Consider the following 16,662-nt stretch of genomic DNA (forward strand, 5'->3'; position numbering starts at 1 on the left):
AATTCTGCATGCGTTTCTCAGGATGGTGCTTTAATAAGGTCTTTACAATCCTTAACAAGCAAAATATTGTTTTTTGGTTAACTTTCTTAGTCATTTTCAGCTCAGAGCAACAGTAATAATAAGCGGCGTTCTATCAATCTTACGTAGCAATTTACTAACATTTGCCTTTTCATTCAAATCAACTCACAAGGAAAAGTACTAATTACTGTGCTTAATAAACTCAGAATTTTTACCAGTTCACAGAGGACGAATACAAGAAGGCGTAAATATTGTATGTCTACTTACTGAAGGTTTTGATTGAGATCTCTTGGGATGGGAGACTTCAGGATGATTATCATTCTCCTCTACCTCCGCAGTGCCATCACCTGTATGACTGCCAGCATTTTTGCCTTGTAAGTGTGATCAGGTTGGTTAGAAAGGGTCAGAATTCAGTCTACTCCTGATAATTCAAAGTCACGATCCAGTAACTCAAATTACCCATGTAATTAAAATGAATGCCAAAAAATTTGATTTATCCGGTATTTCAAATTAACCAACTTTGAATTAAGAGTAGACTGTGATGTAATAAAACTCACTACGCACTTGGTTCGAGTATAAAGCAAGGCTTCAATCAACTTGTTTCAAAACATGGAGGTCTAGTTATCTTTCACTAGTTCCTGTTTACACAATGTCCTGGGAAAGTTGGGCCCACGCCTAAGTATTTATACTCCTTGGATGGCGCCACCAGCTGGCCATCCAGTGTTATTTCATGAGTCTTTTTTCATGGATCATAAGATTCATAACAGACTGTACCTTCGAATTAAGAGTAGATATTAGCCTTGGTAGCACTATTGCCTCTGAGTCAGAAGGTTGTGGGTTCAAGCCTCACTTGAAAGACTTGAACACAAAATCTAGACTGACATTTCAGAGCAGTACCGAGGGAGTGCTGCACTGTTGGAGGTGCCATCCTTCAGATGAGACGTTAAACTGAGGCCCTGTCTGCCCTCCCAGGTGGACGTAAACAATCTCATGGCACTTTTCCAAAGAGCAGTGGAGTTCTCCCCAGTGTCCTGGACAATATTTATCCCTCAACCAACATCACTAAAACAGATTATCTGGTCGTTATCACATTGCTGTTTGTGGGAGTTTGCTGTGTGCAAATTGGCTGCAGGGTTTCCTACATTACAACAGTGACTACACTTCAAAAATACTTCATTGGCTTTAAAGCAATTTGGGACATCCTGAGGTCGTGAAAGGCGCTATATAAATGCAAGTTCTTTCTTTACTTGGGTAGTAATGAACTATGTACTTATCATGGATTTTAACACACCACTCCCTCCTTTGACATGAGGTGCATTACCAAAGCAAACACTAATGTGCTAAAATCTACATAAAATGCGTACCTTTATGTTGAATTTTTTTAGGCTATAATTTTACCCAGTATACATTGCATTTTCACATTTACTTCAGTATTTTTATTTACTTTTTTTCCCGAGTTTAATTACATTCAATAAAGGAAGAACAAAATATAAATGGCGAAAAGTGGGCCCAGAATCAAAACGCGCAGCATCAAATTGTAAATTTAACAAAAGGCAAACTTCAGACTGATGTCAGAAAGCGCTTCACATAAAGTGATCAACACATGTAGGCAAGTGGAGGCAAAACCCCGGAACCAGTTCATAAACTGCTAGATGCTGAAATGGAGAGATACGCCACACTTTGAAGGTGGCAGCACCATTTAATAAAGCTGTTAAAAGAGCAAATTTATTCAATGATTTTATAAACAGAGGCAGAGAGTACAAAAGCAAGGAAGTTATGCTAAACATTTATAAATCACTAGCTAAACATCAGATGAAGTGTTGCATAAAATTCTCCACACTTTAGGAAAGATAGTAAGGCCTTAGAGAGGGTGCAGAGGAGATTTACTAGAATGATAACAGAGATGAGGGACTTCCATTATGTGGAGACACTAGGGAAGCTGGGATTGTTCTCCTTAGAGCAGAGAAGGTTAAGGGGAGATTTAATAGAGGTGTTCAAAATTATGTAGTGTTTTGATAGAGCAAGTAAGGAGAAACTGTTGGTAACCAGAGGACACAGATTTAAGATAATTGGCAAAAGAACCAAGGGGAGATGAGGAGAAATTATTTTATGCAGCGAGTTATGATGATCTGGAATGCACTGCCTGAAAGGACAGAGGAAGCAGATTCAATAGTAGCTTTCAAAAGGCTATTGGATATATACTTGAAATGGAAAAAATTGTAAGGTTATGGTATGGGGAAAGAGCAGGGGAGTGGGACTAATTGGATAGCTCTTTCAAAGAGCCGGCACAGACACGATGGGCTGAAGTACCTTCTTCTGTGCTGTAAGATTCTATGATTCGATGAAATAAAATGGGCCAAATGCCTTCCTCATCAATAATTATCTTGCCATCTTGTAAAATACGAGGATACAGATTCTTATGCAAAGTTATACACGCTAAATGTCACCTGCAACATGTATCTGATTAGATTCTGAATAAGTATTTTATAATGATTTGATATTTCTTTCTTAATGATTTAATGTTTCTTTTCCTTCTCCTCTGCCTTTAGAAGGAGACATCTGGTGCCCTTATTCTTAGGACAGGGGAAATCATCCACCCTAGGTGAGAGGGGAGGGAGAACAGGCCAATAGAGGCTGAAATGTTATCCATTCCAGCAGCTTCCTCAGACATCACTTCAGGACCTAGGTATGCTTTTCATGAATACAACTGCTTCTCATATGACGGTCCAACCACACAGACATTTCATCCAAAGGTCTTACAGGGAATGTCATGTATTTCACTGAATGCGGAGAACATGATTATGCCATTCACGTTTTGGGTTCCTCTCTGAAACGCAGGGCAGTGAATTTACAAGACAGTCCGAGGTTTATTTACTTGCCATATACCTTTGGTAATCAAGTATTTCCAGGGTTTTAATTGCCAAATCAAGTATTTCCAGGGTTTTAATTGCCAAATCCTATGAGGCATGCTATAAGAATTATTTGTGAAAATCTGTCCCAGCATGAACCAGTCTCTAAAGGGTCCCTCAGGTGTCAATGTTTCCTCAGACTCCTGGACAGTAAGTGTTAACAGCCTAGCATGGTCTTGTCCTCACCCAGCATTTGTACATGTGCACTTCCAGTGTGGACTGCAGGATAGCGACCAAGGAGGGGGAATCCTGGCTGATTTTCCCCTTTTTAGCCAAGGTGATTTTTGTTAACCAAAGGTATTCAGGGACTGCAGCGAGGATGAGCAAACTGACCACAGCACCATGGTTCAGGGGGCCATTCAAGTTGGGGGAGCAAAAAGAAATGTAGTAGTGGTAGGGGACAGTAAAGTTAGGGTGATGGATACTGTTCCCTGCAGCCAAGAGCGCGAGTCCCGAAGGCTGTGTTGCCAGGGTTAAGGACATCTCCTCGGGGCTGGAGAGAAACTTGAAGTGGGAGGGGGAGGAGCCAATTGTCGTGGTCCATGTAGGAACCAATGACATAGGTAGGACTAAGAAAGAGGTTCTGCTGAGTGAGTTTGAGGAGCTAGGATCCAAATTGAAAAGCAGAACTACAAAGGTAATAATCTCTGGATTACTAACTGAGCCACGAGCAAATTGGCGTAGGGTCAATAAGATGAGAGAGTTGAATGCATGGCTCAAAGACTGGTGTGGGAGAAATGGGTTTTGATTCATGGGGCACTGGCACCAGTACTGGGGAAAGAGGGAGCTGTTCCGTTGGGACAGCCTTCACTTGAACCATGCTGGGACCAGTGCCTGGCGAATCGAATAACTAGGGTTGTAGATAGGGCTTTAAACTAAATAGTGGGGGGGGAGGGTTCAGGTGAAGGGGAATTTAGAAAGTCAAAGAGAAAGGAGAAGGCAATAGTGCAGGGTAGCGATAGGGGTAATGAGAACCAGAGTGTGACAGGAAGAGACAGAGCGTACAAACTTAACAGTGCACCAGCAAACAGAGTCAGAGTAGAGAAAAATGGTAAAAAGACAAAATTAAAGGCTCTTTACCTGAATGCACGCAGCATTCGTAACAAGATAGATGAGTTGATGGCACAAATAGAAATAAATGGGTATGATCTGATTGCCATTACAGAGATGTGGTTGCAAGGTGACCAAGGTTGAGAACTGAATATTCAGGGGTATTTGACATTTCGGAAAGATAGGCAGAAAGGAAAAGGAGGTGGGGTAGCTCTGTTAACAAAGGATGAGGTCCATGCAGTGGTGAGAAATGATATTGGCTCAGAAGATCAAGATGTAGAATCAGTTTGGGTGGAGATAAGAAATAGTATGGGAAAGAAGTCACTGGTGGGAGTAGTCTATAGACCCCCTAACAGTAGCTACACTGTAGGACAGAGTATAAATCAAGAAATAATGGTGGCTTGTAAGAAAGGTACTGCAATAATCATGGGCGATTTTAATCTTCATATACATTGGACAAATCAAATTGGCAAGGGTAGCCTTGAGGACGAGTTCCTAGAATGTATTCGGGATGGTTTCTTAGAACAATACATTGTGGAACCAACCAGGGAGCAGGCTATTTTAGATCTGGTAATGAGGCAGGATTAATTAATGATCTCATTGTAAAGGATCCTCTAGGGAGGAGGGATCATAGCATGATTGAATTTCAAATTCAGTTTGAGGGTGAGAAATTTTTAGAAACCAGCAAAGGATGACTAAAAAAATAATAAAGAGGGAGAAGATAGATTATGAGAGTAAACTAGCAAAAAATATCAAAACAGACAGTAAGAGCTTCTACAAGTATATAAAAAGGAAGAGAGTAGCTAAAGTAAATGTTGGTCCCTTAGAGGATGAGACTGTGGAATTTTTTAAAATTCATTTATGAGATCAGGGCGTTGCTGGCAATGCCAGCATTTATTGCCCATCCCTAGTTGCTCTTGAGAAGGTGGTGGTGAGCTGCCGCCTTGAACCGCTGCAGTCCGTGTGGTGATGATACTCCCACAGTACTGTTAGGTAGGGAGTTCCAGGATTTTGACCCAGCGACGACGACGGATCGGCGATATACTTCTAAGTCAGGACGGTGTGTGACTTGGAGGTGGTGGTGTTCCCATGCGCCTGCTGCCCTTGTCCTTCTAGGTGGAAGAGGTCGCGGGTTTCAGAGGTGCTGCCGGAGAAGCCTTGGCGAGTTGCTGCAGTGTATCTTGTAGATGGTACACACTGCAGCCACGGTACGCCGGTGGTGGAGGGAGTGAATGTTTAAGGTGGTGGATGGGGTGCCAATCAAGCGGGCTGCTTTGTCCTGGATGGTGTCGAGCTTCGAGTGTTGTTGGAGCTGCACTCATCCATGCAAGTGGAGAGTATTCCATCACACTCCTTACTTGTGCCTTGTAGGTGGTGGAAAGACTTTGGGGAGTCAGGAGGTGAGACACTCGCCGCAGAATACCTAGCCTCTGACCTGCTCTTGTTGCCACAGTATTTATGTGGCTGGTCCAGTTAAGTTTTTGGTTAATGGTGACCCCCAGGAAGTTGATAGTGGGGAATCGGCGATGGTAATGCCATTGAATGTCAAGGGGAGGTGGTTAGACTCTTGCTTGTTGGAGATAGTCATTGCCTGGCACTGCTGTGGCGCGAATGTTACCTGCCACTTACAGCCCAAGCCTGAACGTCGTCCAGGTCTTGTTGCATGCGGGCATGGACTGCTTCATTATCTGTGGAGTTGCGAATGGCGCTGAACACTGTGCAGTCATCAGTGAACATCCCCATTTCTGACCTTATGTTGGAGGGAAGGTCATTGATGAAGCAGCTGAAGATGGATGGGCCTAGCACACTGCCCTGAGGAACTCCTGCAGCGATGTCCTGGGGCTGTGATGATTCACCTTCAACCACCACATTAATAATAGGAAACAGGGAAACGGCAGAGACTTTGAACAAATATTCTGTATCGGTCTTCACGGTAGAAGACACTAAAAGTATCCCAGTAATAATGGATAATCAAGGGGCTATCGGGAGAGAGGAACTTAAAACAATCACTATCACTAGAGAAAAAGTACTAGGCAAACTAATGGGACTAAAGGCTGACAAGTCCCCATGACCCGATGACCTGCATCATAGAAACATAGAAAAATAGGAGCAGTCGGCCATTCGGCCCTTGGAGCCTGCTCCGCCATTTAATATGATCATGGCTGATCCTCTATCTCAATACCATATTCCTGTTCTCTCCCCATACCCCTTGATGCCTTTTATGTCTAGAAATCTATCTATCTCCTTCTTAAATTTATTCAGTGACTTAGCCTCCACAGCCTTCTGTGGTAGAGAATTCCACAGGTTCACCACCCTCGGTGAAGAAATTTCTCATCACAGTCCTAAATGTCCTACCCCATATCCTGAGACTGTGACCCCTCGTTCTAGACCCTCTAACCAGGGGAAATATCCTCCCTGCATCCAGTCTGTCTAGCCCTGTCAGAATTTTACACATTTCAATGAGATCCCCTCTCATTCTTCTGAACTCTAGTGAGTGCAGGCCTAGTTGACCCAATCTCTCCTCATACGACAGTCCTGCCATCCCAGGAATCAGTCTGGTGAACCTTCGCTACACTCCCTCTGTGGCAAGTATATCCTTTCTTAGGTAAGGAGACCAAGACTGCACACAGTACTCCAGGTGTGGTCTCACCAAGACCCTGTATAACTGTAGTAAGACATCCTTGCTCCTGTACTCATCCTCTTGCAATGAAGGCCAACATTCCATTTGCCTTCCTAACTGCTTGCTGCACTTGCATGTTTGCTTTCAGTGACTGGTGTACAGGGACACCCAGGTCCCTTTGCACATCAACATTTCCCAATCTATCACCATTTAAATAATACTCTGCCTTTCTGTTTTTCCTACCGAAGTGGATAACTTCACATTTATCCACGTTATACTGCATCTGCCATGTATTTGCCCACTCACTCAACTTGTATAAATCGCCTTGAAGCCTCTTTGCATCCTCCTCACAACTCACAATCCCACCTAGTTTCGTGTCGTCAGCAAACTTGGAAATATTACATTTGGTTCCTTCATCCAAATCATTGATATATATTGTGAATAGCTGGGGCCCAAGCACTGATCCCTGCAGTACCCCACTAGTCTCCGCCTGCCACCCCAAAAAAGACCCATTTATTCCTACTCTCTGTTTCCTGTCTGTTAACCAATTTTCAATCCATGCCAGTATATTACCCGCCAATCCCATGTGCTTTAATTTTGCACACGAACCTCTTATGTGGGACTTTAAAAGGCCTTCTGAAAATCCAAATACACCACATCCACTGGTTCTCCCTGATCTATTCTACCAGTTACATGCTCAAAAAACTCCAGTAGGTTTGTCAAACACGATTTCCCTTTCATAAATCCATGTTGACTTTGTCTAATCCCGTTGATATTTTCTAAGTGTCCTGTTATCACAATCTTTATAATAGACTCTAGCATTTTCCCTACAACTGATGTTAGGCTAACCGGTCTGTAGTTCCCCGTTTTCTCTCTCCCTCCTTTTTTAAATAGTGGGGTTACATTTGCCACCCTCCAATCTGCAGGAACTGTTCCATAATCTATAGAATTTTGGAAGATGACAACCAATGCATCCACTATTTCCATGGCTACCTCTTTTAGTACTCTGGGATGCAGATTATCAGGCCCTGGGGATTTATCAGCTTTCAGTCCCATTCATTTCTCCAGCGCTATTTCTTTTACTATACTAACTTCCTTTAATTCCTCCTTCTCACTGGACCCTTGGTTCCCTAGCATTTCTGGGAAGTCATTTGTGTCTGATGCGCCATCAATTACTCAAAAGACTGAGGTTAAGCAAGTAACAACCAGGCTTTTATTAACTAAAGAATGAAGGTCTTGTCTCGAGTGGTCGACCCGTCCAGAATACTAAGGGACTGGGAGGTAGTCACTTATATCCCTGGAATAGTGGGAGGAGTCAGCCGAGGCATGTCCAGACCTGTACCTAGTGGAATACACATACAGATACAGACAGGTATACAGTGGTTTACCACAGTGTCCTCTTCCATGAAGACAGAACCAAAGTATTTGTTTAATTGCTTGCCATTTCCTTGTTCCCCATTATAAATTATCCCATTTCTGACTGTAAGGGACCTACATTTGTCTTTACTAATCTTTTTCTTTTTATATACTTGTAGAAGCTTTTGCAGTCCACTTTTATGTTCCTTGCAAGTTTACTCTCATACTCTATTTTTACTCTCGGTCCTTTTTTTGCTGAACTCTAAAATGCTCCCAATCCTCAGGCTTGCTACTTTTTCTGGCAACTTTATATGACTCCTCTTTCGATCTAATACTATCCTTAATTTCTTTTGTTAGCCATGGTTGGGCCGCTTTTCCTTTTGTGTTTTTGCGTCAGAAAGGAATGTATAACTGTTGCAAATTCATGCATTAGTTCCTTAAATGTTAGCCATTGCCTATCTACCTTCATGCCTTTTAATGAAGCTCCCCAATCTATCATAGCCAACTCACTCCTCATACCATCGTAGTTTCCTTTGTTTAGATTTAGGACCCTAGTTTCCGATTGGACATCTTCACTTTCCATCTTAATGAAGAATTTTATCATGTTATGGTCACTCTTCCCTAAAGGACCCCGCACAAGATTATTACTCCTTCTCATTGCACAATACCCAATCTAGGATAGCCTGTTCCCTAGTTGGCTCCTCAACGTACTGGTCTAAAAAACCATCTCATACACACTCCAGGAATTCATCCTCCACAGTATTATTGCTAATTTGGTTTGGCCAGTCTTTTTGTAGATTAAAGTCACCCATGATTACTGTAGTACCCTTGTTACATGCATCTCTAATTTCCTGTTTGATGCCATCCCCTACATTACTACTACTGTTTGGAGGCCTATAGACAACTCCCACCAATGTTTTCTGCCCTTTGGTTCTTCTTAGCTCCACCCAAACCGATTCTACATCTTTATTTTCTGAGCCAATATCCTTTCTCACTATTGCTCTCATTTCATCCTTTACTAACAATGCCACCCCACCTCCTTTTCCTTTTTGCCTGTCCTTCCTAAATATCGAATATCCTTGGATATTCAGCTCCCAACCTTGGTCACCCTGCAGCCATGTCTCCGTAATCGCAATTACATCGTATCTGTTTACATCTATTTATATCTGTTAATTAGTCTACCTTATTACGAATGCTTCGTACATTCAGATATAGTGCCTTCAGATTTGTCTTTTTAACATTTTTAGACATCGTAACATTTTTTACTATGGCCCTATTTGTCTTATTACCTCGGGTTTTAAAAGAAGTGGCTGCAGAGCTAGTGGATGCGTTGGTTGTAATCTACCAAAATTCCCTGGATTCTGGAGAGGTCCCAGCGGACTGGAAAACCGCAAACGTAACTCCCCTATTTAAGAAAGGAGGGAGACAGAAAGCAGGAAACTATAGGCCAGTTAGCCTAACATCTGTCATTGGGAAAATGCTGGAATCCATTATTAAGGAAGTAGCAGCAGGACATTTAGAAAATCATAATAAAACCATGTTGACTCTGCTTGATTGTATGAAAGGGAAATCGTGTTTGACAAATGTACTAGAGTTCTTTGAGGATGTAACAAGCAGGGTGGATAAATGGGAACCAGTAGATGTCGTGTATTTGGATTTCCAGAAGGCATTCGATAAGGTGCTGCATAAAAGGTTACAGCACACTTTAAGAGCTCACGGTGTTGAGGGTAATATATTAGCATGGATAGAGGATTGGCTAACTAACAGAAAACAGAGAGTTGGAATAAATGGGTCATTTTCAGGTTGGCAAACTGTAACTAGTGGGGTGCCACAGGGATCAGTGCTGGGGCCTCAACTATTTACAATCTATAAAAATTACTTGGATGAAGGGACGGAGTGTACTGTTGCAAATTTGCTGACTGTACAAAGATAGGTGGAAAAGCAAGTTGTGGGGAGCACACAAAGAGTCTGCAAAGGGATATAGGTTAAGTGAGTGTGCAAAAAATTGGCAGATGGAGTATAATGTGGGAAAATGTGAGGTTATCCACTTTGGTAGGAAGAATGAAAAAGCAAAATATTATTTAAATGGAGAAAGACCACAGAATGCTGCGGTACAGAGGTATCTGGGTGTCCTCATACATGAAATGCAAAAAGTTAACATGCAGGTACAGCAAGTAATTAGGAAGGCAAATGGAATGTTGGCGTTTATTGCAAAGGGAATGGAGTATTAAAGTAGGGAAGTCTTGCTACAACTGTACAGTTTTGGTCTCCTTATTTAAGGAAGGATATACTTGCATTGGAGGCAGTTCAGAGAAGATTCATGAGGTTGATTCCTGAGTTGAAGGGGTTATCTTATGAAGAAAGGTTGAGCAGGTTGGGCCTATACTCATTGGAGTTTAGAAGAATGAGAGGTGATCTTATTGAAACATATAAGATTCTGAGGGGGCTTGACAGGGTCGATGCAGGGAGGATGTTTCCCCTCGTGGGGGAATCTAGAACTAGGGGGCACAGTTTCAGAATAAGGGGTTGCCCATTTAAAACGGAGATGAGGAGGAATTTCTTCTCTCAGAGGGTCGTGAATCTTTGGAATTCTCTACCCCAGACAGCTGTGGAGGCTGGGTCATTGAATATATTCAAAGCGGAGATAGACAGATATTTGAGCTACAAGGGAGTCAAGGGTTATGGGGAGCGGGCAGGAAAGTGCAGTTGAGGCCAAGATTAGATCAGCCATGATCTTATTGAATGGCGGAACAAGTTCGAGGGGCCAAATGGCCTACTCCTGCTCCTATTTCTTATGTTCTTATGGGGCAAAGGCGGGTACATGGAGTTAGGTCGCAGATCAGCCATGATCTCATTGAATGGCGGAACAGGTTCAAGGGGCGCAATCCTGTTCCTATGTTTCTATGCTTATAGAGGCCAATTATAGCATTCTTATCACCACCCTGGCTGAGATCAGCTAACTCACCACAGATCAGGGTTAGAACCTGGGACCTTTCTGGTGAATGACTCAGCTATCCACTGTCTTAAGAAGCTGAGCCATTAGGAAGCATGTCATTGTGATTCCTTTAGGTAAGATAAGATTTACAAAAAGCTAGGCAGTCATTTGATTCTTTTGATGTCAATACATAAGGACATGCCATCAATAAACAAGTTACAAAATTGGGTGGTGTAGTATATAATCTTGTGGTATTCTCAGTCATGGTAAGATGTACCAGATGGAGTTCACATGACTTAGAGTGATAATCTCTTGGACCAATGTGACGACCTCTCTGAATCATCTGCAAGGCAGCGATTTGGATTGGCATGGATTTTTTCACCAAGTACTACCACCTTAATTCAGCAGCTCAGGACAATCAGCTGCTTAGCACCACAGTGTTTAATCTGGCCTGAAATCCAAGCCCAACCCACGAACCAAGCCCACCCCACGACCCGAGCCCACCCAGAGACCCGAGCCCATCCACACCGACCCCCGATCTTCTTGATTGCCAGGGTACCGTCTCCAGCGGTCCCCGGCTGCTGCCTTGTGCCACAGGCTTTCCTGCTCAGCAGCCAGCCAGCTTTCAATCTAACTGGCTACCGGGCAGGAAATGGAGTAAGTGAGGGCCTGCTGTTAAATTCGGCAAGACCTCCGCGTTCCCAGCCGCTCCATCCCTGCAAATATCTGGTCTAAAAGTCTAAATGGAGTAGAAGTGCAAAGAGATCTTGGGGTACAGATACACAAATCATTAAAAGCAGCAATACAGGTTAATAAGGCCACAAAAAGTGCAAAAAAGCACTGGGGTTCATTTCTAGAGGGATAGAATTCAAAAACAGGGACGTTATGTTAAACTTATATAGAACCTTGGTTAGACCACACGTGGAGTACTGTGTACAGATCTGGTATCCATATTACAAAAAGGATATAGAGGCACTGGAGAAGACACAAAAAAGATTTCCAAGGATGATACTAGAACTGAGAGGGTACAACGTTGAAGAAAGACTGAACAGGCTGGGTTACTTTTCTCTAAGAAAGAGAAGACTGAGAGGTGACCTGATAGTGGTATTTTAAATTATGAAAGGGTTAAATAGGGTAAACAGAGGATGTTTCCACTTGTGAGGGAGTCCAAAACTAGGGGCCATAAATATAAGATAGTCACTAATAAATCCAATAAGGAATTCAGGAGAAACTTCTTTGCTCAGAGAATGGTGAGAATGTGGAACTCGCTACCACCTTGAGAAATTTGAGGCAAATAGCATAGAAGCATTTAAGGGGAAGCTGGATAAGCACATGATGGAGCAAGGAATAGAAGGATATATCAATCGGGTGAGATGAAGTAAATAGAGTAGGAGACTCGTGTGGAGTATAAACACCAGGATATACTGAAATAACAACAGGAAGTGCTGGAAACACTCAGCATCGAGGAGAGGAGATGCTGCCTGACCTGCTGAGTGTTTCTGTTGTCATTTCAGATTTCCAGCATTCGCAGTATTTTGCTATTGTACCAGGATATACTGGTTGGGCCAAATAGCCTGTTTTTATGCTGTAAATTCTATGCAATTCTATGGTTCACCAGGGACTACACATTCTGTGGATCATTATGGTTGCTACCTAAAGGAGATTAAGCAAGAAGAATATGCGACAGGACTTGGGTTTTACCGGCTCAATGCCGCTTCACGATCAGCTGAAAGGAAGTCTAATTCAAGTTTATCCTTTCTGGAGATATATACTGTACCAAGGAATAGGAGTGAATACTAACCACATCGAACCAGCTGCATTGGCAAGTAGCAGGGAAGCAAACACTGTATATACTGGTACAAAGCTGTCTTGATACTTTTAAAAGTTCTGCCTCTTCACCGAGAGTGAAAAAGGGGGATGCTACTGAAAGTAAATATGTAACACATCGACTTACTGTGGGATGTTTCGTTGGGTGTTGGCTTTTCACCATCATTTTTATGGATTTTGCAAAAAACTCTAAACCAAAAACAGACAAAGAACATAACAGGAGTCATGGTGAAAGAAAATTGGAAGAAGTAGCAACCAGGTTAATAAACTACAGAGCAACTGAATCTTAATTCTCAACAGTAAATCGTCATGCATGATTAACAAAGAGCTCTATTAGTGTGGGGTTGGGGCTCCAGTGTATTGGGCCACAGAGTCGGTGAACCGATTGGTCATTTCCAATCTCAACCAGGCTATCAGTGAGGGAGAGGGAAGTCCTAAACAGAGGCAAACCTCTCCTGCACAGGAGAGGATATCATCCCAAGCCAGCTTTGTAGGCCTCCTAATGGCTATTTAGAGCAGGGGCCATGGCGGCAAAGGGTAGACAATCTAATAAGGTGCAGAGATGAAAGAGACCAACCCAGGTCTCATTTCCAGGTCTTGGTCGACATGGAAGTAAAATATGATGGGCAGGGTCGAGACATGTTTGTGGGTAGATGAGAGTCTTAGGTTGTGGAGTTCTGGAGATGGGAGTGATGGCATTTGGTGGAACTTTGGGAGTACGGCTGTGAAGCAGGAAGTTACATTCTACAGTGGGGAAAATGGAGAGTGAATGCTGCAAGATAGGATCAAGTTAAAACTCCTATGTTTGAGGATTCTTATAAACACAGGAACTGATTATGTTTTAAGGTGTTGCCATGGAAAAGCCAGGCTAGGATAAACAAGTGAAGGAGGAAACAATAATAAAAAACAACTTAGGTTTGGGATTGTTTAGGACATTGGATCATTCCCCCTTGGCAACATTCCTGACTGATAAACATTTAAACTGGGTCAAATACTGGGGGAGGCTTTCGACCACAATTAGCCAAAGCAGAAACCTTCCACACCCCATATCTTGGGTACAATCCCTGCATCTGAATGGTGTGGTCCGAGAGGCACCTGACATTGGGCCTCCGGCTTCATTTCCAACAAGCCGGCGAGCTGTGGAGAGTAAGATGCCGCTTGCCGGCGAAGCGCGTTTGAAGATCAAGCCGCTGCAACGCTAGCAGCGGTCCTCAGGTTAGTGATGAAGGGGGGCGACCAGGTCGGGAGGTAGTGGTTGCCGGGGGGCGTGGCGGTCCATGTTCTTTTAATGTGGGATCGGTTGGCGCACTCCTGCTCTTACGTTCAGGTAAGTATCATTTTAAAACCTTGCTTGTTGGTTGCGGCTTGATTTTCCTGAAGGCAGCTGGTACCAGCTTCCTCAGGGCAAACCAATCTTGCTTTGGTGGCCTCAAGCAGCATTAGGACCCTTATTTGCATATGCAAAGTGCCCAACACCTGCACGCTGATTTTTGGGCCTTTATCAATATGACGGACGGTGCACCTCTGGCTCGTAATGAGTGTGCGCTTCCTGCCCACCTTATTGTAGGCTTAAGAGTTTGTTTAGCACGGGTGCTGCGTAGCAAAACTTCTAGGCCCTTAAGGATGATCTCAGTAGTCAATACAGGTTATCCTGATCCAAACCATTAGTACGGAGATTCTCCATTACAACAAGATAAATCAAAACTGAAACCATTGGCAAAAGAGATGAGGAAGGAAGTTCTCCAAACTTGATGAAGAAGTGATTGACATGTCAAATCACCTGAACGTTGCTTATATTGGTGATACAAGAAAGACCGTTTTTCTTTATTCTATCAAAGTAAGAGAGGCAGATCGGTTTCATGAGAGAGGAGAAAGGAAATGGGTGTTAGTTTGGAAAAATTTAAAGAGAATTCAGTTCAGTTCAGAGATAAGTTTAGCAGTTACGACCAGTTAACTCAATAACAAAGTTTTCAAAGTACAAGCAACAGAAAGGTAAATTTGCCAATCCTGCCCTTGCCATAGGAAGCTGCGCTCGAAGGGGGTTTGGGTTGGAGAATTGGTGCTATAGTGTTGGAGCCCTGACTTTGACTCACACTCCTCTGAGCTCAGGATTGCTGGGTATATCCTATAGAGTAACAGTTAACTATAACAGAGAAGACAACCTGATGAACTAGAAATTAAGGACAGTTGTGAAGAATTCACAAAAACAAGTCCTAAATGCTACAACAATGTCAAAATGTGAAAGGGAGAGGGAGAGAATGAGAATGAGATAGAGATAAAGAGAATGAATGCGAGAGAATGTGAGAGAAATAGAATGAGAACCAGAAGAGTGGCAACTTGGATACAACATTGCAACTACCTCCTGGGTACCGAGGCTGCAAGCTTATTTTTTACTAAATCCATACTTAAATAGAAAGCATACAACACTACCTCTCTGCAGCTATACAACTGATAGATTACACATTGTGTAATTCTTAAAACCAAATGCTGAAATAAGATTATGTTAAACTGAAACCAGCTAAGGCTTTACTAATGTAAGGAGAAAGGTGTCAGCCTTGCCTCAGTGGTAGCACTCTTGGCTCTGAGTCAGAAGGTTGTGGGTTCAAGTCCCACTCCATAGAGTTGAGCACAAAATCCAGGCTGACACTTCAGCGCAGTATGGAGGGTGTCTTGCACTGCCCGAGGTGCTGTCTTTTGGATGAGACATTAAACCAAGGGCTCGAATGCCCTCTCATGTGGATGCAAAAGAACCTGTGGCACTATTTCTAAGAAGAATAGGAGCGTTCTCCCCGGTGTCCTGGCCAATATTTATCCCTCAACCAACATCATTAAAACAGAGTATCTGGTTATTATCTCAGTGCTGCTTGTGCACAAATTGGCTACCATGTTTCCTACATTCCAAAAGTGACTGCACTTTAAAAAAAAAGTACTTCATTGGCTGTAAAGGTTTTGGGGACGTCCTGAGGTCGTGAAAGGTGCTATATAAATGCAAGTTCTTTCTTTCTTTAACTGAGTTACGTCACATCAAATTGAACCCAATCACTCCTGTAGAGAAGATGTTTCCACTTGTGGGGGAGACCGGAAGCAGGGGCCATAAATACAAGATAGTCACTAATAAATCCAATAGGGAATTCAGGAGAAACTTCTTTACCCAGAGAGTGGTTAGAATGTGGAACTCGCTACCACAGGGAGCAGTTGAGGCGAATAGCGTAGATACATTTAAGGGGAGCTAGATAAACACATGAGGGAGCAAAGAATAGGATATGTTGGTGAGGTTAGATGAAGTGTGAGGGGAGGGGAGGCTCGTGTGGAGCATAAACACCAGCATACAGCTGTTGGGCCAAATGGCCTTTTCCTGTCCTGTAAATACTAAATAATACTAAATAATACTAAATAATACCATGTAATACTCTGTAATACTAAATAATACCATGTAATACTAAATAATACCATGTAATACTCTGTAATACTAAATAATACCATGTAATACTAAATAATACTATGTAATGATGTGAATCTCAGCAAGGTTACTGTAACTGTCATGATTAATTTGACAATCATGTTTTCTTTGCATGTGTCCTAGTAGTGAATGAAGTAATATTGGAGCTACAACTCTGTGTTAGCATCAATATCGCTAGTAAGCCAATAAGTAAATGGCTTCAGCTTCATTCAGGTTATTGGAAGAATATCTCAAAAGGTGTTATTTGGGTTAGTTTGATGTCCAACAACTTGAATTGAGCTAAATATGCCATCATATATCAATCTCGAGGTAAAATGCAGTTGATGTATTTGCTGCATTAATTGTGGACATTGTTTTCCAGTTTATCATCCCCATGTTGGTGGCTGCTTGACTCCAGGATCTGAATTTCCCAGTCTTAGTGCTGGCTTGGCTCCAAGATACACATTAATCATGGATGTACTATCCTAAGTGAAAGCTTTTTCAGAGT

General features: G+C 42.6%; 1 protein-coding gene and 1 long non-coding RNA gene across 4 annotated transcripts in view; one reads left to right on the top strand and one right to left on the bottom strand.

Moving 5' to 3' along the window:
- phf11 (PHD finger protein 11) overlaps positions 1-16,662 on the bottom strand; it is a 66,161-nt gene that overhangs the window by 36,390 nt on the left and 13,109 nt on the right. For 2 of the 3 annotated variants that reach the window (XM_086006428.1, XM_086006429.1), the window contains exon 4: positions 12,843-12,904. In XM_086006428.1, the coding sequence (XP_085862554.1) occupies positions 12,843-12,904 (62 nt within the window). Of the gene's footprint in view, positions 1-285; positions 390-12,842; positions 12,905-16,662 lie in introns of all 3 variants that reach the window. The other variant, XM_086006427.1, reaches the window with a different exon arrangement.
- LOC147107409 (uncharacterized) lies at positions 305-12,976 on the top strand. The gene is made up of 3 exons (XR_015080792.1): positions 305-392; positions 2,568-2,704; positions 12,507-12,976. It is a non-coding gene; the product is annotated as an uncharacterized LOC147107409 (long non-coding RNA).

Source organism: Somniosus microcephalus, chromosome 14 (genome assembly GCF_052327205.1).
Source record: "Somniosus microcephalus isolate GS21.2 chromosome 14, FLI_Smic_1.0, whole genome shotgun sequence".
In the NCBI taxonomy this organism is placed as follows: Eukaryota; Metazoa; Chordata; class Chondrichthyes; order Squaliformes; family Somniosidae; genus Somniosus; species Somniosus microcephalus.